Source organism: Narcine bancroftii, chromosome 10 (genome assembly GCF_036971445.1).
Source record: "Narcine bancroftii isolate sNarBan1 chromosome 10, sNarBan1.hap1, whole genome shotgun sequence".
Classification (NCBI taxonomy): domain Eukaryota; kingdom Metazoa; phylum Chordata; class Chondrichthyes; order Torpediniformes; family Narcinidae; genus Narcine; species Narcine bancroftii.
Genome location: NC_091478.1, coordinates 73,811,291 through 73,837,400, shown reverse-complemented (window position 1 = coordinate 73,837,400; position 26,110 = coordinate 73,811,291). Strand labels below are relative to the sequence as shown.

Here is a 26,110-nt window from a genome sequence, read left to right as displayed (position 1 = left end):
AGTGTGGGTATGACAACGGCTCTGTACATGCTGATCTTTGTGTGTTTCTTCAGGTGGTTGTTTATCCAGACTCTTTTGTGTAGGGTTCCAAAGGCGCTATTTGCCTTGGCGAGTCTGTTGTCTATCTCGTTGTCGATCCTTGCATCAGATGAAATGGTGCAGCCAAGGTAGGTCAACTGGTTGACCGTTTTGAGTTCAGTGTGCCCGATGGAGATGTGGGGGGGGCCTGTAAATAAATAGGAGTCTACCAGCACACTCAGTACAGGTCATGTTACTGACTTCAACACAATTGCACCAGGGAGCTTGACGAGGAGATATTCAAACATGTTAGCAGGACTAATAAGAGATACTGAATTAGCTGGAGTTATCATTTTTAGAGAAGGAAACAACTTGGACAGATTTAATCGAGGTCCATAAACAAATGAGAAATTTCCTGTTGCTATGGTGATTGGAAGTATGGGGGGGGGGGGTGGTTGAGAAAAAAAAATAGCCAGAAAGTGTTGGGGTGTCTGGATCTCACACCTGAATGGATGAAAGATGCAGTTTCCCAATAACTTTTAAAATTGCTGTAATCTATGATACTCTAGAGTCTAGACCAAAGGATGGGCAGTGGCAATAATCCAAGTATCTCCATTCTTGGCTGATATGGAAATAAGGAGCCAAAGGGTCCACTTTATGCCAGTAAATTTCTGATTCTATTACTCTTTTCAAGTCAAAAGAGAACAAAGGCAAACAACTGTCTTACAGCAAAACACACATCAAGAACACATCTAATGTTGAGATAAGTGATGCATTGCACATTAACAATGTTCTTTTACTTTCTAATAATCATTAACCACTCTTATCACTTCCAGATATGTGTCATATACAATCTAATCACCTGCCTGGATAGGAAGAGTGGACTTCCTAAAACAGGAGGCTGAAATGGAAAAAGCACAAGCTGGCTGACAGCTGGTAGGGGCCCCAGCCACCCACTGACCATCACCCACTCACATGTCAGATGCAGGAGCATCTGACCTCCTGTTTCACCAGTGAGCTCAACAGCCAGTCCAGAGGCAGAGTACTGACTAGCTTAGAGTGAAGGTAAAATTCACACCTCGTTCCCAGTTTTATACCTGGGTGGGAATTTAGGGGCATGGACAATTGCGCAATCCTCGAGTTCATAGACCTGCAGAGAGAAAAAAAACAAATGTGCAGGTAAAAAAGTTTTAATTTTTTTAAAATTTAATTGATTTATGTTATCATTAGACCTTTTTAATTATTTAAATCTGTCTGAGCCATTTAAATATCTGCAAATATTAGTAAGTTTTAAAATATTCAGTTTTTTGGCAAGGGATGAGGTCCACATGTATCCACATGTGGAGAAATTAAAATTAAATCCAGTAATATTTAACCCAATGTTATTTTCAATGAAAAGACATTGAAACAATTTAATCCATGACCTTCGTTGATGGGAATTAAATTTGTTGAGGGAGCAGTAAAAAGACAACTGAGAATCAGGAGGCCCACTTCAGTTTCATGTAACGACCAAAGGAACTGCTCACACTTGCCATCTGAGACACTCACAAAACAATATTTATTTGTATAGATGATCACTTGTCCTGCATTGTGCATTGTTTGTCTGTATATGCGTTATGTCTGGTTGTGTGTCTGCGTGTTTTGCACCGAGGACCGGAGAACACTGTTTCATTGCGTTGTATTTGTGCAATGAGATGACAATAAACTTGACTAATATATTAAATTTTAACTTTTTTTGTAACTTTAAATTTCATTGACAGTGTGATGGAAGCCTGTTTTGGCTATTTAAACATGTGGTGTCCGATTACACCCAAATTAACATACAATCCAGTATGTTTTTGTAGGGTGGTTAGAACCCATCAGCGCTTCCATCAGCGCTGTCTCCGCTCCATCTTCAACATTCATTGGAATGACTTCATCACCAACATCGAAGTACTCGAGCTGGCAGAATCCGCAAGCATCGAATCCACCCTGCTGAAGACCCAACTGTGCTGGGTGGGTCACGTCTCCAGAATGGAGGACCATCGCCTTCCCAAGATCGTGTTCTATGGCGAGCTCTCCACTGGCCACCGAGACAGAGGTGCACCAAAGAAGAGGTACAAGGACTGCTTAAAGAAATCTCTTGGTGCCTGCCACATTGACCACCACCAGTGGGCTGATCTCGCCTCCAACCGTGCATCTTGGCGCCTCACAGTTCGGCGGGCAGCAACCTCCTTTGAAGAAGACTGCAGAGCCCACCTCACTGATAAAAGACAAAGGAGGAAAAACCCAACACCCAACCCCAACCCACCAATTTTCCCTTGCAACCATTGCAACCGTGCCTGCCCGTCCCGCATCGGACTTGTCAGTCACCAACGAGCCTGCAGCAGACGTGGACCTACTCCTCCATAAATCTTCATCCGCGAAGCCAAGCCAAAGAGAACCCGGAGCATCCGAGGAAAACCCAGACAGTCATGGGGAAAATGTACAAACTCCTTATCCACAGTGCTGGATTTAAACCTTGGTCACTGGTGCTGTAAACAGTGTGATTGACCCTCGAACCTATCATGTGAGTATGTCTTGTGATACACAATTTACCAGCCACTCCCATTAATTCAGAGTTTATTCCACTCAATAAATATGTGTTTAGTAGCTCTGCATTTCTTATTAGGCAGCAGTGCAACCCATTGGTTAAAAAAAGAGAGCAAGTGTGAAGCAAGCTGTTGATTGCTAAACATTGTAACCAGAGGTGATTTCACCTCCACCTTGAATAGTGTCAGACAGTCAGTCCTTTGGGATGTGGAATGACACCAATTTCGTTTTCTGGTTTCAGGGATCTAATGATATAAACCACATATTCTTCCACAGATGAGACAAGAGGTGGATGGTTGAATAGTTACTGACTTGACGTACCCCCATGTTCAATTTTATACTGATAGAACATCGAACACTACAGCACTGAAAACAGGCTCTTTGCCCCTTCTATTCTGTGCCAAACTATTATTTTGCCCAGTCCCACTGACCTGCTACCATTCCATATCCCTCCACACCCTGCCCATCTATGTACCTGTCTAAATGTTTCTTAATCCTTTCGACTCCATCTCCCCGTCTTCTGGGACTACCAACAAGCGCATAAACTCATGTCCAGGTTTTCTAGGACTATTCTATACCCAACTACCAGCTGGTGTGCACTGGTGTTCATACTGTACCCATGAACCCAGTCTGGACTATATATTATGAATGGTTAAAAATGGCCAGAGTCCAAAGGGTCAAATGTTAACAATGAGCCCGCATTCACAACTTCAGCTGGCAGCTCATTCCACTCCCACCCCCCTCCCCCAGTGTTCCCCTTAAACTTCTCCCCTTTTACCCTTGTCCTCTGGCTTGTATCTCACCGAACCTGATGCCAGCCATCTTCCAATTTCATCAACGTGTTTCCCGTATAAATGTCATAGAACTCATGAATGCATATTTTGATTAGGGTCATTACCAAATAAGAGAAAATGAAACAAAATGCCACACATTGGGATCTGTTCCAATGAAAATGTCTTTGTCCAAACCTCAGTTGGATAATGTTACAAAGTATTTCATCAGACAACAGAATGACAACCATAACTGTACATCTATTTGTTTTTCACAGCTGATATTGTCATAGTTCAACCAAATCTCAGATATATTTTTTATATATAAAAAGATAGATAAGAATGATCATTTCACACTTTGGGAGAGATTTTCTTTTTTGCAGACAGATGATCATACCAGAGTTTATTCCTTAGTGACTTGAGAAGTGGTGGACATTTTTATTTTTAAAAATTCCAAGCCCTGGCCTAATTTATTGAAATATTTATCTTGGAATCCAAATGCAACTCCACGCATTCTCCCTGTTACAAGTGTGCCTTGAACACATGAGCTTCAGAAAAGCAAAGCCATTGGCTCATGATTTGATCTCAACTAACTTGCTATCAAGATCAGGCCTTGCAGAAGCTCCCATTTCATCACAAGAAGCATTTAGTTGGTTGCAGAATCTGTTAATAATGGAAATCGAATTCACCACCTCCGTTGACATCTCTAAATTGTCTCTAAAAGCCAGAAACTGTTGGAAACACTCAGAAGGTCAGTTAGTATTTGTGGAAAGAGAAACAGTTAATGTTTCAAATAACATTGTAGTTTTGTATGTTAATTGGGTATAATTGGCTGGCATGGGTTCACAGGCCAAAGGGCCTGTTACCCTGCTGTAAGTATTTATGTCTAACTGTTACATTTTTGACCTTCTAAATCATTAGACCACTTGTTCGACATCCAGTGTTTGATTAATGGAATTTTTTTTTAATGATATTGGGAAGACTGAAGCCTGGCTATTGTGAGTAAAAAATTTCACTTTACCATCAGTAAAGTGTCCAATGCAAGGTTGAACTTTGAACTCATAGAGAGTACTGGAATAACAATAATGCCATTTGGGGTAGTCAAGACTAGATCCACTGTAAAAATCTTGAACAAAACCAAGTTGGTGACAATGGACCCTAAACTCAATTTGATCTGTTTGAAACTGAACTGTTGAAAGCATACAAAAATATTCAAAGTCTTATGAAATCCTAAAAAAAACTATTAAATGCTTTTCTTTACATCAAGATCTAAACGTATAAATCATTAAAAGGGATTCAAAAGTGTCTTATAAAAATTTGTTAATTATTTTGAATCAACAAGTTATTAAAAATCTACCTCCTGGATCTCTTCCAACCACTCAAAGACATTAAACTCTGGGTAAAATTTATTTCATCTCATCAGGGCTGACGCAGAATCTTCAGTTGCTACAATTTACTTATTCGTCCATGTTGTCCCATGGTTGACCTTTGTGTTAATTTCAGTGTCAAATACAACTACAGAGTCACAACTTATTGCTCTCACAGACTAGCCTGAATATCTACAACAAAGAACATGGAAGATTACAGCATAGTACAGGTCCTACAGCCCACAATGTTGGCCAACCGATAGAAGCCTACTTAACAAACAATCTTCCAAACTTGACACCCATAACTCTATTTTTCTTGCATCCATGTGCCTGTCTAAGAAACCTTTAGATGTCCCTATTTATTATACAAGCTCTACATCAATGTTAACATTTTCCCCTTAGCTTTCAGATTCCCCAAGGCTTTGTTCCTCCCTAATTTCTGCAAACTACACCAGTCCTACATTCCTCAAACATATCCAAACTCCTCCAATTCTGGTTTCTTAATCATCCAGAATTTGATTTATTTCACTGTTAGCTGTCAAGAATCTAAACTTTTGAACTCACTACATACATTTTTCTCTTTCTATTGAGTCTCTCTCTTAATATTCTGTTTAAAACTTACATTTTTGATCAAACATTTTGTCTTCTCCTTGTTGTAGCTTTGAAATTCTGTTCAATGAGGTTCCTGTGGAAAAACATTTGGACATTTTTGCCATATTCGTAAATTATTGTTGTTTTGGAATGGAGCTGATCTTAAATTTATTTCAACCCAATCTACATGCCGGGAATGTAGGAGCTGATAAACATTGTGGTAATTTACTTCTGTGGCATTAGCATTTACATAAAGCAAAACCTTTACTTTACTTTCTGTGGCACCTATTGGGATGCCGGATAAATGTATTTTCCGGTTGCTTGAGAATTACTCTTACAATACCTAGATAATAGATAATCGCCTGAAATAAGTTTACCCCACCTCATTGTGCTCACTGGTTACGAGACGTCATGTTATGTTTAAACTTAGAGAAGATTAGATACTCAATTTCTGATTTGAATTTAAATTTTCAAACACTGTGGGGACCCTTTTTGAGTTACTTTTATAATCTTGTTATGAAGGCAGAACTGTTAACTAATGAAGTAATTTATCACTCTGTATTCCTTGTTTTTGGCCAATCAGCTTCTTTCTTGGTAGTGGGTTTAGATGTACTTTTTTTTAAATAATAAAATATCAATACAATATAATCTGTTTGATTAAAATGTGGGGTACCTTAGATGAAATGATATGATTAAAGTGTAATGTATCTTTTTGACTTTTAACATTCTCTGTATTTTTGAATGTGAAACTTCAATGTTAATAAAAATATTGAAAAAGACAAGGTCCCATAATGGAAGGTTCAGATGCTCAGTATTCATGGTGAAAGAGTGAACCACATTCGTCAATGGCTGGACGGGAGAAGCCAGAGAGTAATGGTGGATAATTGCTTCTCAGACTGGAGGCCTGTGTCTCAGCGATCGGTGCTGTGACCATTGTTTTTGTTTATCATCTAGATCTATGATCGATGATCTAGATGATAATGTGCTAAATTGAATCAGCAAGTTTGCAGATGACACTAAGATTGGAGGCATTGTGCACAGCAAAGAAGGTTTTCAAAGCCTGCAATGGGATCTGGAGCAGCTCGAAAAATGGCAGATGGAATTTAATGCAGCTAAGTGTGAGGTTCTGAATTTTATAAGGACAAACCAAAAAAGGACATACACAGTGAATGGTAGGGCACTGAGGAGCATGGGAGAATGGAGGGATATGGAAATAATTCCCTGAAAATGGCATCACAGGTGGATAGAGTTGTAAAGAAAGCTTTTAGCATATTGGCCTTCATAAGTCAAAGTATTGAATATAGGAGTTGTGATGTTATGATAACATTGTTTAAGACATTGGTGAGGCCAAACTTAGAGAATGGTGTGGAGTTTTGTTCACTTAACTATAGGAAAGATATCAATAAGATAGAAAGAGTGCAGAGAAGGTTTATTAGGATGTTGCCTGGAATTCAGGACCTGAGTTACAGGGAAAGGTTAAACAAGTTAAGACTTTATTTTTTGGAGCGTAGAAGAATGAGGGGAGATTTGATAGAGGTATTTAAAATTATGAGGGGAATAGACAGAATAAATAATATATAATAGGCTTTTTCCACTGAGGGTAGGTGAAATACAAACCAGAGGACATGGGTTAAGAGTGAAAATGGAAAGTTTAGGGGGATCTTCTTCACTCAGAGAGTGGTGGGGTGGTGAAGTGGTGAAGGTGGGTTCAATTTTAATATTTAAGAAGAATTTGGACAGGTACATGGATGGGAGAAGTATGGAGGACTATGAACGGTGCAGGTCAGTGGGACAAGGCAAAAAAATGGTTGAGTACATACTAGAAGGGCGGAAGGGCTTGTTTCTGTGCTGTAATGTTCTATGACTGACTACCCATTTCCCTGCACAGTCGCTGACTGACCACTGAGTTCCTCCAGCAGTTAGATTCATTGCTCCTGATCATACCCATTCCAACATAAGTGGAAACAATACCACAGGATGGATATTGAAAATTTGAAATTCTTAATTTTAAAGACACTTTTTAATCCGTACAAAGTAAGAACAAAAAAATGAATGACCCTGAGTTCAAGGGAGTTGCATAGACATCAATATTGAAAGCAGCAACCTTAATTTAACATATGTGGAAAATGTCAACGAGCAGCAGGATAAAGGCCATTTTTTCAGGGCAGAAATGTGTTTCACCCAAAGTGAAATAAAAATAGGTGCTTAAAGATAAATCAGTGAGGAGATGGGAAGATTCAGAACAAATATATTCTCAATAATTTCTGAGACAGTGTAGGTGGACATGAGGAACTGAAAAGGAGTAGTCACCATGATGGGTGTACACTACAGGCCACTAGACATTGGGAGCTAGAGGATCCAATAGTCTATGCAGAGAGATTGCTATTGTTTGTAAAAATAGCAAAGATGTTACTGTAGACGATTTTAACTTCCCAACATTGACTGCAAATACCGAGGTTTTAAGGGATTGGATGGGGTGAACTTTATTAAGTGTTGCCCGGAGAACTTTCTACTGCAATATGCGTATGATTCTAGAAGGGAAGGTCCAATATTGGACCTTCTATGGGGAATTAAGCTTCTCAGGTGAGCACTTTGGGAGCAGTGACCACAATTGTGTGAGCTTTAAGATGGTTGTGGAAAAGGATAATGTTGATCCTCAAGTTAGAATCCTGTATTGGGACAATGATTGGGCAGGGGTTAGCAACAGTAGTGACAAATGTTAGAGAGTAAAGGCACAAACAATAAATGCAAGAGTGTAATAAGGAAGGTATGGGATGAACATGTCCCCAGAAGGGTAAAAGGCAGGAATGGGAAGATAAAGGAACCCTGGTTAACAAGCAGCACAAAGCAGAAAGAAAGAAGCATACATCAGATACAGGTAGATAGGTTTGAAGGAATCCAATGAAGAGGGATGTTTGTGGCAAGGTGAGTAAGTTTGTTGCTGACACGAAACGTGAAAGTTACCTGGTTTTGCAACAGGATTGAGATCAGATTGGGAACTGGGATAAGGCATGGAAGATGCAGTTCAACTCAGAGAAGCGAAATGTGCTACATTTGGGTAAATCAAACCACCTCACAACTTACTCCATTAATGGCAGGGCCCTAAAAAAGTGTTTTGGAGTAGGGGCACCCAAGAGTGCAAGTACTGTATCTAGCTTGTTAATGATGGCACCCACATTATAGGGTAGTGAAAAGAATATTTGGCATGTTTTCTTTCTTCATTAGGGCATTTAATCAAAGGCGGATTAACTACCACCTGGGCCCCTAGGCTGATCTTTAGTAAAGCCCCCACTGACCTGCCCCACCCTTCATTGAATAAAAGTGACATTAAATAACTTACATTAGAGGTCTCCAAAGTGGTTGACATCGACTCCTCGGGCTGAGAGTCCGACTTCCCTGCTCCTGCTGGATGCCTGATGTCCACACACTTGCCGGGAGCCTGAGGTCCCCACAGCCCCCACTTCTGCTAGGAGCACGCAGCCCCTGCTCCTACTGGGAGCCCAATGTTCCCACTCCTGCTGGGACCCCAACATTTCTGCTCCTGCTAGGAGCCAGAGGTCCCCGTTCCTGCCGGGTGTAATGATAGAGATCATGGTTAGAATGCAACTTGCAATGCCTTACTCTTTGATTAGACTTGGCTGTCAGCAGGGGGTTGACACGCATACAGTATGCAACTCATGTGGTGTTCATATCTTTCTTTCTTCTTTCTTTGGCTTGGCTTCGCGGACGAAGATTTATGGAGGGGTATCTCCACGTCTGCTGCAGGCTCGTTGGTGACTGATAAGTCCGATGTGGGACAGGCAGGTGTTCATATCAACTTTAAAGTAAAGAACCTTTTCCTTCATCCATGTGTTGTCTAAGAACTCACACATATGAATATAAGATGAAACACTGGGAGCCAGAGATCCCCCCCACTCCTGTTGGACCCCTCCCTTCTGGAACCCTAGGCTTATGCCTACTCAGCCTAATGGTTAATCTGCCACTGCATTGAATACAAGTGTTGGCACATTGCGTTGAAGTGAGGGAAGACGCTGGTTCGGCCACACTTGAAATAATGTGTGCAGTTTTACTTACCTAGATATTGGAAGGATCTTAGAAAATTGGAAAAGGTACAGGAAAAGTTTACAAATTTGTGGCCAGGATTAGGGAAGTTGAATTATTTGTGAGAATAGAAAGTCTAGGGCTGGTTTCCTTACTGCATCAGAGGTTGTGAGGGGGATCTTAATGAGGGCTATAAAATTTTGAGGAGCTGACAAAAGATGATTAGTTACAGTTTATTTCCTTGAATCGGAGAATTGATCACATGAGGGCATAACTATAAGATAAAAGTTTGGGATTTAGAAGGGTCATGAGGGGACAGTTTTTCTCTCAGAGGGTGGTGGACAAATGGAAAGAAAAAGTAGTAGAGGCAGGCATGTCAGCTTGTTTCTAAAAAATATCTGGATAACTGCATGAATGAGAGGGGATTGGACCTAATGCGGGAAGTGGAACTAAAGCAGGAGGGTGCATCATTGGGAACGGACAAGCTGGGACCATAGGCCTTTCTTTGTGCTGTAGGACCCTATGATTCTGTAAGAGGAAAAACTTCCAAATCAATTCTCTGGTGTCATAAAACATAGCATGGATAAGGCAAAAGAACAAAGTTAATTATAGAGACTTAAATCGCAACATAGCGGAGAGCCTGGAGCAGCGCTGAATATTCAGATGAAACTGAAAAGGAAGAGAGAGCACATATGACCAAATAAACTTTTATAAATACATGAAAGGGTCTTTCAAAAAACAGAGACTGAGAATTAGAGCTGGGAAATATAACTGAAGGTTGAAATGTACACCTTGTATCTCCTTTCAGGGTAGCGGGGATGGTGCAGATATCTACATTGAGAAGGAAGAATGTGAAATGTTGGAAATAATCAACGTAGAGTGAGATAAGATCACTCAAGGTATCTAGCATCTTAATAAATGGATAAATTATCAGGCACGGATAAAAAATATCTTAAAGATCAGAGGATGCACGTGTGATTCAGCGTCATTTTCCAATCGTGTTTGGCGACAGACATGGTGTTGATGGAAAGGAAGATGGTTAACATCAAACTGTTGTGTAAACCAAATGACTATAGGCTAGAATGCTGAACATAAGTGGCCGAGTTATTTGAATCAATTCAGAGGAGTTCCATGAATTATCATTAATCAGAGATTAATTTTAACAGGGAAGTAAAGTGCAAAGCAACTCTATTTAGACAGATTCTGACAGCGAAGTGGTGACAGATTAGGGAAAAGGGGCAGAGAAGGATGAGAGTGTTGGTTAGGGAGTGGCAGCATTTGAATCTTAAGTGTAAGGCTGGGACATTGGTTGGGAGATCAGTTGCTGAGGAGAATGTTCGGGTGAATTAAGCTCAAGATCAAGATTTTCTTTTGTAGGGACGCATGCTGAGGGGCCCAGGAACATATTCAGAGAGAGTATTTTTTTGATGTTGAGGGGATCTACTTGCAGCCATTTTCTTTTTAAAATATTTTATTGATATTTTTATAATAAAAAAGTTGAACAGTACAATTTTGAAATGTGCTACAAGACCAAAAGAAAATGTTATAAAAATCATCATTAGTACAAGTTCCAAAGCACAATCATGATAATAAAATAGAACATAACAAAAGAGAAAAAAATTCAAAACCCCTTCCCCTAAACAAGGTTGAAAATTAACGTTCGTAAATTCAAGTCTCACAATCGAAGAGACGGACAACACAATGCCAAAATTCCAGATTAACAGTCAATCTTAAGGTTACGATTTGCCATGAACAAGCCCCAAATCATTTGTAATTTAATATTTGAATCATTGATTGAATATCTAATATTTTCTAAATTTAAACAAGACATAATATCCCTACACCATTGTGCATGCATAGGTGGGGCATTATCTTTCCATTTGATCAAAATTGGATGTCTGGCCATCAACAAAGTGAAAGATAAAATGTGGCATTGAATTGAAGTTAGTAACACATCGTTTTCTCAGAATGTTTCAAAAAGAGCAATTAAAGGGCTAAGTTCCAATTTTAAATTGAGAATCACCAATTATGTTTGAAAAACTTCTTTACAAAATTTTTCTCAATTAGGGCAAGTGCATCACCTGTTTCACATTTATCACATAGGGGATTTATGTCCGAATAAAAACAAGACAAATTAACTTCAGACATATGTGCTCTCTGAACCACTTTGAATTGCAGCACACAGTGCCATATATAAAGGGATGTAGTGTTAATCAGTCCCAAACCTCATTAAACAGCAAAAGGTTCAAATCCTGCTCCCAGGCATTCTTGATTTTAATTAACAGGGCTTGTCTTAGACTAATTTGTAACAAATAAGAGATATTAAGCCTTCATAGGGAGGTGGTTGTTCACAAAATGATTCAAGAATATTCATCTTGGGAATCCCAGGAAAATCTGGAATCTGAGATTGAACAAAGAGTCTAATTTGTAAGTATTAAAGAAATGAGCTTCAGGTAAATTTTACAACTAATTGTTCAAAAGGTGAAAAATTGTTGGCAATAAAAGGTCTTAAAAACATTTAATACCCAATCTGTGCAGAATCTTGCAAAGAAGGTTGAAAAAGGTGATTGGATATATAATAGGACTGGCAAGAGAAAACCTCTGAAATCCAAAAAACCTTCTAAATGATGCCCATATTCTCAACCTGTGTTTAATGACCAGAGTTGTCAGTTAATTTGTATAAAGAAGAGGATAGAGAAGACCCAAAAATTGCCAACATGCCAATATTCTCAATAAAATTTAGTTCCATTTTTACCCATGTGGGATGGTCAACTCGGTTATGAAATTGTAACAAAAGAATCAAGTTACGTATATTGACCATCCAGGAATAAAATCTAAGATTAACTCCCCACCCCACCCCCCCAAATCGGGGGCATTTTCCTTGCCATATGTAAGAAAATATAAGCAAATCAAATGAATCAAAAAGATTTAGGAAATAAAAATTGGTATAGATTGGAAAATATACAAAAATTTAGGTAAAATAGCATTAATGCAACCAATCACAGAATTAGATGAAGGTGACCATCTCATTAAAGATAGTTTAACCAGGGGTCCCCAAACCTTTTAGCCTGTTGACCCTTTCAGGGATTACGTGGTCCCTCATCGACCCCCAGGTATGGAATCCTGATGCTGGATGGGGGTGGGGGGGGAACGGTAGCAGTGCTGAACAGGGGTGTGGGAGGGTTGGCAGCTCTGGTGGGGGGGGGGGGGTAGGTGGGTGGTGACAGTGGGTGGTAGTGATGGTTGTGCTGGATGGGGGTGTGGGGGGTGGTGGTGGCGGGGAAATGGCGGTGCTGGACGTACCTCTTTCCATCCTCCCATTCCCTCTCAATTACTGTGTAGGCTGAAGCTAAATACAACATGGCGGCCACCAAGCTCCAGTCTCGTGAGAGCTTGGCCAACACTGGCATAGGCGGTATATTAAATCGATCCCCCATCCCCAATTTTAATGTCCCTTTTTCAACCCCCTGGCATTTATCAACCCCTTTGGGGACCCTGAATTTAACATGTTTAAGTAAAGTAGAACATTTTTCCTTAAAAAGGTATATATAACTCTTTGTAATTGTAATACCAAGATAAGAACATCAATTTCTCAAACTCATAAAAGGAAAATTAAAATACCTTGGTACAGGAGCATTAAAGGATAAAACTTCATTCTTATGCAAAACAGTGGAAATATTCAGCAGGTCAGATAGCATCTCAAGAGAGAAACAATATTAATGTTTCACATTTCCCATTCACATAAAAGGCCATTCAGCCCATATCTACATCAGATGTCAAACCAATCCCATTCCTCCTATTTCCCCATAACCCATTCTTTACATTGCAAATTACAGAAGGGCTCATTTCCAGCAGCACACTAATATAACAGCCAACAGCTCCTTGGGATGTGGAAAGAAAGTTGAGCATCTGGGAAAACTCTGTGTTTACATGAATGTGCAAACTCCACCAGAGTTCCACGTGGAAGACCTTGGATTGAGACTGAAAGCTAAAATGCTTAATGTTGCAGAAAAAAGGGAATAGAGAAAAGAGAGACAATATCTGTAATTAGATTGAGACCAAAAGATATGGTTTATGATTTGCCTGGAGGAAATATAACTGGAAGGTGACTAATGAAGGCAGAGGAACACCAAATAAGTTTGCAGTTGCGCAGAACCGACTGAAGCAGAAAAGTACTGCAGATGCTGAAAATCTGAAATGAAATCAGGCAATGTTGGAAACACACCACCGGCTAGGCAGCATCTGTGGTTATAGTTTGATAACCAGTTTTGATACAATTTGGAAAGGCTGGTAATTTAAAATTTTTAATAATATAGCATGGTAGAAGGCCCTTCTAGCCCATGAAACATGTGCAACACAATTAACACCATATGTTTGGAAGGGTGGGTGGGAGGATACCAGAGCTTCTGAAAAAAACCCACAAAGATCTCAGAGAGAACCTACAGATAGCGTTGGATTGGAACCCAGGTCACTGGGACTGTAATAGCATTACACTAACTGTGCCAAATTCTCTGGTATTCATGAGGACGATAATGTACCTGGTTAGGAGATGAGCTTTTATTCTCTGAATTTACATTGGACTTCATTGAAATAATGTAGAGGCCATGTATAGAAGTTACAGAGGGAGTGAAACAGAGAAAGCTCACGGTAACTGTCTCACTAGTGCAGAGGAGACTATGTTGTGAGAATTGAATTGAGTACGCTAAAGCAGAAGTGATGCATGTGAACAACTGCTTCAACTGGATGGAGCGTTTGGAGCAATGGGTGTTGGGCAGGAAGGTGTTAAGTGAGCAGCTGTTACATCTCCGGCTGTCAGAAGGGAAGTGGAAGAATGGTCCAAAACATCAGAGAGAGAACAGCCTCTGTTGAGGATCTGCTTTTATTTCAGTTTTTTCAGCAAATGGAAATTTCTCCTTTCAAGTCCCATGCAAGTCTTGCCAGACTGGCTTCAAATTTATAACATGGACCTCCATCCACACATGTTGTCTGCCTCGTATTCTGGATCACACATCAGGACTGGCACCCAGACATGTATGTATAAAATGTGGTTCAGATATACCACACTTTGCAGAGCACAAGCACTTCAAAGAGAGCCCAGAACCAAAAAAAACTGTAAATACAACATGGTTGCTTTGTTGATGAAGTTCCATTGTGTAGTGCAGATGCTCTGTGCTACCTGATAAAAGTTCTCAGCTTTCTTTTAGAGCAGCCACTCTCAACTTTTTTTTCTGGCTCTGACCCCTTAGAACTCTGCTTAAAGTTTATGGGCCCCTTCACTCCTACCGACAACATAAAGAAACATAAATAATCATTTCATGATTTCAGTCGCCGGCCCCTTTAAATGTGCTCTGGCCCTGGTTGAGAATGGCTGCTTTAGATGAAAAGTGAAAGAGAGTCCTTTGTGCCTGCTGAGTTGGTTTAAATCAGGGAGAAAGGAAAAAAAATTACTTCTTCACCCCTCGGTGCTTCAACATCATTATTAATTATTACTTTTTAAAAATCATTCATCTTATTCATGAAACTTTGCAGCACCATGCCCATAAACAGCTGTGAACCTGGCTTGCACTCAGTACTCGAGCTGAAAATCACTCAATGTCCATTCCAAATTTGCCACCAGAATTAAACAGAACCAACTACAACAGTGAAAGATATTCACTTACAGTTTATTTTGCCTGAAATTATTTCACATCTCTTTGTACAACAGCTACAGGACAGTAGAGAAACCATCTGATAAAAGCAACAGTGCTTAATGATAAACAATGGATGCATTTGTTTGAAACTTCTTTCCACGCCTGCACCTTCATGCAGTACGAGACTCGATGCAGCGCTCTGGAACAGGAACCTGATTAAGACTTAACCAATTTAAAACAGGAGGGAAAGTGAAAATGCTACCGGCAACAAGGTATAAAACAAAGTAGCCTGGCCTCCAATCTGGGATAATTTACATATTAAAAAAATTAAAAAGGTACATGTTACAATCTTTTTTTATTTGTGTGTGTATTTTTTTTTCTGAGATGCTGTAAATTTTGCAATGTAGCAACCATGCCAAAAATTTCAAAGATAATTTTTGCTTTATACAACATTGGCTCATATGAAACAAGGGCAACGGAAAAGAATAAAGGCATTCCATTACTGCCAGGAATGCTCTTCGTGGTTGCCATCACAATAAAAAGTGAAGCTATTAGTTTTGATCTCTACGAGGGCCATGCAAATCATACATGCGTGTTGGAACTATGCTTTAGTTGGGGAAAGAGGGAAAGGAGAAAATGTCAATAGAGTCGAACATTTAAGAAAATATGATGTTACAAATTTTTTTTCTGTTAAAACTCTTGGATGCAGATAGCTTTGGTGGAACCTCATCACAACTTCAGAAAAACAATTGGCAATTTGGTCTTTGTAAAGAAAAGCCTGTTGCTTATTTTCCTTTAATGTTCCAGTCTTTACGTCAGAAGAGAAGAAAATATCCTTTCTTGCTTTCTGAATCTTCCATAAGTTGCAGTGATCCAAAAGGTCAGATAAGAGAAGTTCATCGAGATCAAGGCAAAGAAAAAAAACATTTAAAGGAGAGCTTCCAGGCTACCAGACCACCAAAATAACTAGTTTTTACAATACTATAAGCAAAAAAAAAACAGGTAAAAGAATTACAATCCATAAATAAGTGTCAGGTCCCAGACCTGTCATGTGAACAATTTTTAAATATGTGTGTTTATGTAAAATTTATGTACAAAAAAAAAATGATCACTTTGCATATCACTGCAAGGATTTGGGATGGCAAAGGTAATGTATCCATCAAATAACTGCTATCTTCAGCCAAAGACAATCATGCGAACTTCCAAATTGGTTTGACATTGGTCCGTTCAAGTAGACGAAATAAACTAGAGAGGAATATATCTTTTCACACACAGCGTAAGCACAAAGGCAATTAATGATCAGGGAGCTTCCTCTTGTGGCCGGCTTACTGCTACACATTTTTTTTCATCTTCAAAAATCAAAAAGCATTAAGAATGAACCAGGGTCCACAAGGAATACAGCATTGTACAGGCCTCTGGTGAAAGAACCCGAGCTGGCGATCTCAGCACTCCCTGACCCAAGGTAAAAATGCTGGAAAAAGTTTCTTTTTTCTGATTCTTCTACAAAATAATCTTTTTCTCGATGATCACCGTGTGAAGAATTCACCAGGCTTCTGTGTAACGGACATCCACTTCTCTGAGGTTTGGCAGCTTTGCCTATGGGATAATGAATTGTGAAAAAATCCAGTTAACGTTTGATCTAACATCATGGAGTAAACCTCTACTTCAGGGGAGTGTCTGTGTAGTGGGAATGTGGTTGGCTAAAGGAAGGTGTATTTCTTTTCTTGGTACATCACTAAAGACTCTTGCAAATTTCTATAGGTGTACTCTGGGTAACATTCTGACTGGTTGCATCTTGTCTGGAGGTGCCAATACTACAGGGAGTTGTGAACTCGGCCAGTGCTATCATGGACATTAGCCTTCACTCCCTGAAGGATATCTATGAGAGTTGGTGTTTCGAGAAAGAAGCCTCCATCCTAAAGGACCCTCACCTCCCAGGCCTTCTCACTGCTACTTTCAGGAAGGGGGGAGGTACAGGAGCATGAAGATGAACACCCAATGGTATAAAAAGAGCTGCATCTCTGCCATCAGATTTCTGAATGGACAATGATCCACAGACACTACCTCTCTTACTCTTCTATTGGACTAATTTATTTTACTTTATTTAAAAAAAATGTAATTTATAGCAATTTTGCACCTGTAATGTTGCTGCAAAACAATGATTTTGTTTCACACGTTCATGACATTATTTTTCGTAATGCTCGTTGGTTCGCTAACATGAGATCCCATTTGCGCCAATTGATCTGCTTGATCTGCAGTGTGGGCACCACTTTGAGCGCCAACAAAAGGCCGGAAAAAAAGTCAATAAATCGTGTTTAAGATGATCCGACCAACGTATGGAGGCGAGCGCGAAACCCAGGAAGGCTCTCCCTTGAAGGGGGTGAGCAAAAAGCGATGCAGGGCAGCCAGTGGGAGATTCCCACGTCCTGAGGTGGGGGAGGAGCGTAGAAAAAAGGCCTCGAGCTCACGGAGCTCCGACCGCGCGACTCACATTAAATTCTGATTCTTAGTACATGCAACAATGAAATCTATAACAAAATGCCCTGTACTGCCAAATAGAGACATTTACTGGCATCAGGGAAGTATATTCAAATGCAAGTTTTTGCTTTGCTGATTCCAATGCAAACTTTAATGTGGACCCCTTTATTTTAATTCTATCTACCAGCCTTAATAAGTTTGCCCGTTTTGAAATTTAAGTCAAATTGGAACTGGGTCAGAAGATTTTTGGTCGTCTCACAAATCATTGAATTTATTATTTTTCTTTTATTCTTCTGTGAGAACCATAACACGAACTCTAATGACCTTTTACTTCCTCTGGATTCTGCATGACCCGATGAGCTTTTCCAGCATATTTGTGTATTGCAGGAACTCAAATTTCTACTTGAACTTCACTTCCCTAAATGCTTCTCAATATCAATCAACATCCATTAATGCATTTATTTTTCAAATAATTATCCACTTTTCTTTTGAACAACATTTAGAGTTTCTGCTTTAGTGGCTTCAAGAGACATGGTCACTCTGTTCCTTTTTAACTCACAATCTTATCAGCTTGAGAAGACCATAGAACATAGGAGCAGAAATAGGCTATTCAACCCATCGAGCCTGCCCTGCCATTTAATCATCAGCTGATCTATTTCCCCACACTTATATGTGGATTGTGTAGGAACACATGGTCCATCTGTCTGGAAGATTGTGGATTGGGGAGGGTCATGTGACCTCCTTGTCTGAAACTTATTCAGAAGTCACATCACTGCCAATCAAGGTTGGATTCCAGCCACCAATTAATGCTCACCTTCCCACTGGTTCATTTAAATAATTCCATGTCATCATCGGCCAGATGCCCAGCTCTGAACAGTATAAAATATAACAGTATTTTGATGCACACCACATTCTTTCTTTCTGCCTCTTGGTCCCATTCCCGGACATCGTTCCATACCAGGTTGCAAATGTGGACATCACTGAATGAGTCATGGGTCAGGTGTGCACTACACTTAAGTTGAGCCACAGTACTGAGAGAGATCAGTGCTTGCAGAGAGCTGCATCCCCATTGCTACAGTGAATCGAGAGTGTGTTTGAAAGTCCCTTTCTGTGAAATGTGTGCATGTGGGGGAGTGTGTAGAAGATAGGCGGCCACTGGTATTGGAGCCCAACCTGGGTCCTATGTGAATGTCAATATAGTTCAGTAGTAGAGTAATTAAGTATTGTTTGACATCTTCTGTTTGTCTCCCGTGTGTTCAATAAAGTTACCCTTGATTGTATCATGTGTCCACTCATCTCTCTGTGAGCCCAGTGGACCTGATACTTTCCAAACGCAACACCCACTCAGCCCCACTGCCCAATCTTCTCCTCATAACCTTTGATGCCATGCCAAATTAAGAACCTATCAATCTCTGTCTTAAATAAACCCAATGACCTGGCCTCCATAACTGCCTGTGGCAACAAATTCCAGATTTGATATCCTCTGACCAAAGAAATTTCTATACATCTCTGTCCTTATTGGACACTCTTCAATCCTGAAGTTGTGCCCTCTTGTCCTAGATTCTCCCACTATGGGAAACAACCTTTCTACGCCTTTCAACATTTAAAATGTTTCAATGAGATCCACCATCCCCTCCATTCTCCTAAATTCCAACTAATACAAAGAGCTGTCAAATGCTCCTCATATGATAATCCTTTCATTCCTGGAATCATCTTAGTGAATCTCCAATGTCAGCACCTTTTCTTAAATGAGGCCTCCATAACTGCTCACAATACTCCAAGTGAAGTTTCCCCTAGTTTAACCTCCAATGGATGGCAATAGATGCCCCAGTAAAGTTAATTGTGTTCCTTTTCATAAATTATGGACAATTTATCAAATCCACTCCTCTTGTATCATACTTCTCGAGAACTATTTCAAACTTGTAAATTCTGTTTGTCAACTTCTAGATTAGCGTAATCTAGAAGGCAAAATAAATAGGGAGTTACCTTGAGATCTTGGTAAGTGTCAGCTGACAGTTTGGTGCTATTCATGTTCAAGCTGCACAGACTTCTCATTGCTAAAAAGGAAATAAAACATTTTCATTTTAAAAACCAAAATATTATCTGGTTAATTTGGTTGAGTTTCTGAGGATGTGACTCAGAGTGATGAGACCGGGTGGTACTTGTTGTTCATTTGTACTTTCAATTGTATTTAAAATAAACTAGACGGTAACGAGCTTATGCCGCCCAATTGGCCTCCAACTCTTGGTACGTTTTGAACAGTGGGCGGAAAGCAGAAACCTGAGGAAGCTAGTGCAGACAAACTCCTGACAGACAGCACGGGATTTGACTCCCGGTCCCGATCGCTGGCGCTGTAACAGTGCTAAGCTGACTGTGCCACCTATAGTAAGGCGTTTGACAGGGTTCCGTTTTGTATGCTGGCCCACAAGCTTAGGGCACATGGTGGAAGAACGAACTATTTGGATGCAAAATTGGCTTGGTAATAAGTAAGCGGAACAAGGTGGTAGAAGGATGCTTTTCCAATGAGCAGTGGCGTTACTGCAAGCTTTGGTGCTGGGACCTTTGTTGTTTATGACATACAGTAAAAACCCTGGTATCCGAGACCTATAGGTAGATGCTGGATAAGTGAATTTTTGGTTGCCTGAGATTGCATTTTGTGTGGATTGGTGAACAAATGGCAATTTTAAACTTGTGCATTTTTTACCTAATATATTTATTTTCTCTGAATTTTTGCTGCTTCCTTGAATTCTGGGTATTAGGGGGTTTTATGGTATATTAATGACTTGGATATGAACATATGATGTACGAACAGTAAGCATGCGGATTACACAGAAGTAGGTAGTGTTGTTGCAGATGGTGAGGAACCTTGTCTAAGGCTACAGCAGAATATAGATACAATGGAAAGTTTGGCAGAACATTGGCAGATAGAATTTAATCTTGATAAATGCAAATAAAAAAAAAATTAGACATAGAGCATGGTAACAGGCCATTTCAGCCCACAAATCCGTACCGCCCTATTTACTGTATACCCAATTATCCTACACCCCCAGTACGTTTCGAACGGTCGGAGGAAACCGGAGAACCAAGGGAAAACGCACGCAGACACAGGAAGAATGTACAAACTTCTTATAGATAGCATGGGATTTGAACCCCAGTCCTGATCACTGGCGCTGTAAAGGCGTTGCGCTAACTGCTATTCCAACTGTGCCATTCTATAATGATGCATTTTTGTTAAGTCAAATAGAAATAGAACCCATGCAATAAATGGAGGAGCTGAGGAACAGAGAGACTTGGCATTCAAGTTCCCAGTTGCTGAACGTGGCAACACATGTAGCTGGAGTGGCCAAGTAGGCATGTGACATGCTTGCCTTCATTGCTCAGGGCGTAGACTATAAAAGTTGGGTATGTTGCAATTTTACACATCACTGTTCAGACTGCATCTGGAGTATTGTGTGCAGATTTGATCACCACACTATAGGACGTGGCTGTGCTAGAGAAGATTCACCTGCATTAGAGAACTTTAATTATGGGTAAAGAAAGTTCAGGCTTGACTTGTTAACTCTGGAGCAATGCAGGCTGAGGGATAATATTATATTTGACAAACAGAATCTTCCTCCCAAGGTAGAGATATCAAAAACAAGACAGCAGAAATTTGAAGCAAGAGGAAAAAAAAGCTTTAAAAGGTATTGAAGGAGGATTACATTTTACACAGAGAATGGCAGATGCAATCACTATGGTCAAGAGACAGGCACTTAAATAGGCGAGTGTAGAAGGACTAATGTGGGCAAATAGGATTGGGTGGCACAGTTGGCACGGTGGTTAGTGTCACGCGATTACATCACCAGCAACTCTGCTTCCAATCTGTTGCTATCTGTAAGGAGTTTGGACGCTCTCCCAGTGACTTGGGTGCTCCACGTCCAGTTTCCTCCACAATCTAAAACATTTGGGGTTGGTAGGTGAACTGGGTATAACTGGGCTGCACAGATTTCATGGGCTGGAATGGGCTTCTATTGTGCTGTATTGTTAAAATTAAATTAAAATAATGTAAATGGACAAAATGGTTCACATGGATGTTGTGATGAAGTGTTTGTTACTGTGCTGTACAACTTTATGATTATAAAGCTACTTTATCATGTTTAGAGTTTACTGTCCCTTGGTGTATGTTGAAGAAACCATTTCCCCAACAAACATGTATAAATAGTCTTTTTTTTTTGTCCATTCCTCAGTGGATATTACAAACAGTATCCTTCTTGATTTTTTAGGTCTTATGACCAGAGGAGGGCAAGAGAATTTCTTTCTCTTCCTCTGCAACCATACTCCATCCACTGAGAAGGACACAGCCAACACAAGACAGGAGAGAGCCCTGCTGCTGCTTGGGAGGCACGGTTAATATAGCAGTTAGCATAATGCCAGCGACCTGGGTTCGAATCCAGCGCTGTCTCCAAGTAGTTTGTACGTTTGCCCCGTGTCTGTGAGTGTTTCCTCCTGGTGCTCCAGTTTACTCCCACCTATCAAGAATGTACTGGGGTCGTAGATCAATTGGGTGTCATTGGGCGGCAAGAGCTCAGGGACCAGAAGGGCCTGTAACTGTGCTGTATTGTCTAAATTTAAAAAAATGTAAATTCAAACTTAAAATTGAAATACCATCTGATTTCTTTCACAGATGGACTGAGGAACTTTCTGTATTCACACCACATTCTTTCTATGTCTCGCATTCTTAATACTGCAGCATTGACATGTCAATGGACCCAGAATCTTTGAAGCTGTGGCACACAGATTTCCATGCAGACAGTTGTCAGATTGTGTTACTTGGAACAAAGGAAATCAGTGCATTTTCTCAAAGTTAGAAGCAGTGGAGATTCGAAAAGATGACATCACAGTCATTAAAATAGAAATGGCTAAATGCAAATGACAGCATCCCAGTCCAGACTTTTCATCTTCAGCATAACCATATAACCATTTACGGAGCGGAAACTGGCCATGTTGGCCTTTCGAGTCCGCACCGGTTCACTAGAACCCTGGGGAAAGAAAAAGCTTTTTAAAATACTTAAAATTCACTGGCCCGACCTTTCTCTCCTTTATTACAAGATATATTTTATTGATTTTACAAATCGGGAAAATTGAAATTGCAACGGCAGTGACTATTAATAATACGTCATTATTCATGCACTTTTTGTGCAGCACTGCACATTTGTACTTCCAGTTACTTAAAAGAACCAGTCACGTAAATACCATGGATATAAGAGCAGACCAAAAGTACGGTGAATGAGTCAACCCCAACATCCCAAAGCTTTCTCAACACCACAAGGAATGTTAGCAAACATATGGAATGCTGTTGGTCTGTTGATGTCAGTTCCAAAAATAATCAGGAAACAACTTCCTGAACATTCACTCCCACAACCATATCTGTCTTGTGGTTGCATTGTGTGCCAGCTTCAAACTGCTTATCTATACCACTTCACCCAAACACCCACTATTGCATCCCCTCCAATTCACACGCCAACCTGAACTACCATTTGTTCACTCCTGCTGGATCCAAATCCTTGAATTTTCTCCCAATGCTAATGACCCGGAACACTGAAGTGCTGGAGAAACTCAGCAGATCTCGCAGCATCCATAGGAGATAAAGAGATATAACTGACATTTTAGGCCTGAGCCCTTCTTCATGGAAGAATTGTGAGACAATTTAAAAATAAATCAATATCAACATTGATTTTTATTGCTGGATTGCAGGTTATTCTCAGATCTGGAAATTTTATACCTTGCTTTGTGCAATCTATTCAAGCTAAACATTACGTCAGCTCGTCTTTTATTTCCAAAGTTTGCTCTCTTTTCTTTATCTGTTCTTTTTGTTACTTTAGGTCGTAGTGTCAATCAGAACTCACTTATCAATTGTGCTCTAATTAAACTTCCGTAAAAGTATTATTGCATGGCAGTGAATAGAGAAATTGCGCTCCATTGCAGATCACTGTACCATCTCCAGACAAGTCTGATAATGGAACATTTTCAGCTCCTTCTGAAAATGCTGAGAAGTAAATTGAGTTCTAATATCAGGTAGTTCCCTTTCTTCAGATGCTCCCTAATCTTCTGACCTTTTGCAATACATAGCCTTTTTTTTTAAAAAAAAATAGAAAATAGGATTTCAGGCAAACACCCAGTGGAGTTGCCAGGTAGCATAATGGCAATATTAAAGGGCTCAGGCCCAAAATATCAGTAATATATTTATACCTCCTCCTGAGTTCCTCCAGCACTCCTGCATTTCTACTACAATCACAGCGTCTGCAGACACCAAACTTTAGAGGTTCAAGTTCAGAAAGGACAGCAACAACCACATTCCAAAAGAGAAATTAATAAAAATATCATGCTTTCATCAGGTTTTAGTTTGGACCTTTCCCATTGTTAATTTAACAAAAAAAAAAATTGTTTTCCATTATGAAGGAAAATGTTGGCTTTGGAAGCTTGTAATACTTACAGCTAAGTGCCAGGAGGCCTGCATCTGTGACTGGAGTCTCACAAAGATTGAGAACTTGCAGTGATGTGAGGTGCTCTGAAAGAACCCGCAGCCCCGCGTCTCCAAACTGTAATAAAGACGTACCTCAATCGTTAAATACACTTCAACAACACCTTAGCTAGATCCATTGTCTGTAGCTTCAGTTCAACTTCTGTTTAGTTCCCTTTTTACGCACTTATTATCCATTCATGCTCATCAGGAAAGTGACCTTGAATGTACAGGTGCAGTATTTCAAACATCATAACATCTTAACCAATGTCTTCAGCAATGTGCAAAAGCGAGATCGTGCTTTGGCTCGAAATTTGAAATAAGCAGGAGGCATTCAACAGGTGTTTGATCTCTTGTTCTTCTCTCCCATGGATGCTGTCTAACTTGCTACATATTTCCATATCTCTCTACTATATATATTCTGTAAAACTGAGGCTGTAGTATTTCTGAATGTCACACAGGAGATGTCTGAAATATATGTATGTGTATTACCCGATACAAGTTCTTTATTACTCCCTCCAGAAAATCATGGATCATCACCACCAATGAAAACAGGCTCTTCTAGCCTGTATTATTCGGCCTGGTCCCACTGACCTGCACCCAGTCCATATCCCTCCAATCCACAGACCTGTTCAAATTTCTCTTCACTGTTAAACTCAGCCTGCATTCATCACTTCAGCTGGCAGCTCGTTCCATACTCCCTCCAGTCTCAGTGTGAAATTCCCTCTGAACCTCCCCTTTCACCCTTAACCCATGTCCTCTGGTTTGCATCTCACCTATCTCCAATAAAAAAGCCAACTGAGAGACAATATCCCATGCTCTTCCAATGAAAGCAGCCAGGACGCTAAAAATAGCTCCCATGGGTCTTGTAGCAGCAGAGGTGGAAAACTTACCACCAATTTATCACAACTGATACCATAGCAATTCATTAACTTTCTGCACTGGTTCCTGAAGAACTGGCAATCATCTCAAGTACACCTTAGCAATTTGATTGCATTTAATTTTATTTCTTGGTCCAGAAGAAATACTTTTGGAACCTTGAAGCTCACAGTTGATTCTGTCTTCAATATTTTCATTTTTTGATTTTCATTTTAAAATTTGTATTTCGGTGTATTTGCATAATGCATGTGATCCGTGATAGTATACATTAAAATTAAAATATATTATAAAACAACAGCATTACTCTTGGAAAGGCAAAAGAATCTTTAAGATGCATTTTGTACCATGCACATAGATCTACAGAAAGCTTTTAGATTGTTTCCTGTGATCCCAAGAATTGGAGAATGAAGATTTAACTCCCTGAACACTTTTGGGTATATTTTATTGATTTTGGGCTTCTGATCACAATAATTGTCGTTGGGTAGAAAAATTGGCAAGAATGCATTGGGTTGAACTGCCTGTTTTTCTCCTGTATAACTGCTCACATTAACGATTCAAAACTTTCATATTTATGAAACAAAACATTTATTTATTTGTGGATATAAGAATATTTGTCCTGCAAATGTATTGTTTGCCTGTATGTGTGTTATTTCTGGTTGTGTGTCTGCTTGATTTGCACTGAGGACCAGGAAAACGCTGTTTCGTCGGGTTGTACTTGTGCAATCGGATGATAATAAATTTGACTTGGACTGGAGTCATCACTCTCACTTCACCTCTGGAGTTCAGCAAATGTTTGTATTGAGGAAGTAAGAATTAAGTTGTTACAACACTCACTGCCATAACATGATCTACAAAACAAAGAGAAACCATTTTCTACAGAAGCCATCATCATCATTGAGATAAATACAATGCTCACCTGGGTGGACCACAGGTTTAACTGCTTGAGTGAAGGCAGTTTGATTAACTGCTCTGCACAGGCACTCGTTACATTAGTAAAGGCCAGGCTCAGATTTTCCAGATTTCCAAATGATCCTGAGCTGAGAAGTCTGGCTAAGTCTGCATCCTGGAAGAACAATCAGAAGAAAAAATACAGACAATGTATAACCAATAAAATATGTCAAAGAAATTCGTATCTGCCTTCATTCCAAGTCACTCCCAATTAGACTGTCACAATCACTCCTAGAGAAATTAAGGTGGGGATTAGCTTTTTCAATTGAAAGTCAAAGAAGATCTTTTTTCAGTTCCTGGCTCCCACTGATATTCACA

At 39.9% G+C, this 26,110-nt stretch overlaps 1 protein-coding gene and 1 long non-coding RNA gene across 8 annotated transcripts in view; one reads left to right on the top strand and one right to left on the bottom strand.

The window, feature by feature from the left end:
- Positions 1-3,985: 3,985 nt before the first annotated feature.
- LOC138743964 (uncharacterized) lies at positions 3,986-10,274 on the top strand. Its single transcript, XR_011345144.1, has 3 exons — positions 3,986-4,110; positions 9,050-9,141; positions 10,167-10,274. It is a non-coding gene; the product is annotated as an uncharacterized lncRNA (long non-coding RNA).
- Positions 10,275-15,000: 4,726 nt separating this feature from the next.
- Positions 15,001-26,110, bottom strand: part of cmip (c-Maf inducing protein) — a 260,745-nt gene continuing 249,635 nt past the window's right edge. For all 7 annotated transcript variants that reach the window (XM_069901342.1, XM_069901343.1, XM_069901346.1 and 4 more), the window contains 4 exons: positions 25,761-25,907; positions 23,939-24,044; positions 19,453-19,523; positions 15,001-16,584 (listed from right to left, as the gene is read on the bottom strand). In XM_069901342.1, the coding sequence (XP_069757443.1) occupies positions 16,531-16,584; positions 19,453-19,523; positions 23,939-24,044; positions 25,761-25,907 (378 nt within the window). In that variant the 3' untranslated portion in view covers positions 15,001-16,530. The remainder of the gene's footprint in view (positions 16,585-19,452; positions 19,524-23,938; positions 24,045-25,760; positions 25,908-26,110) is intronic.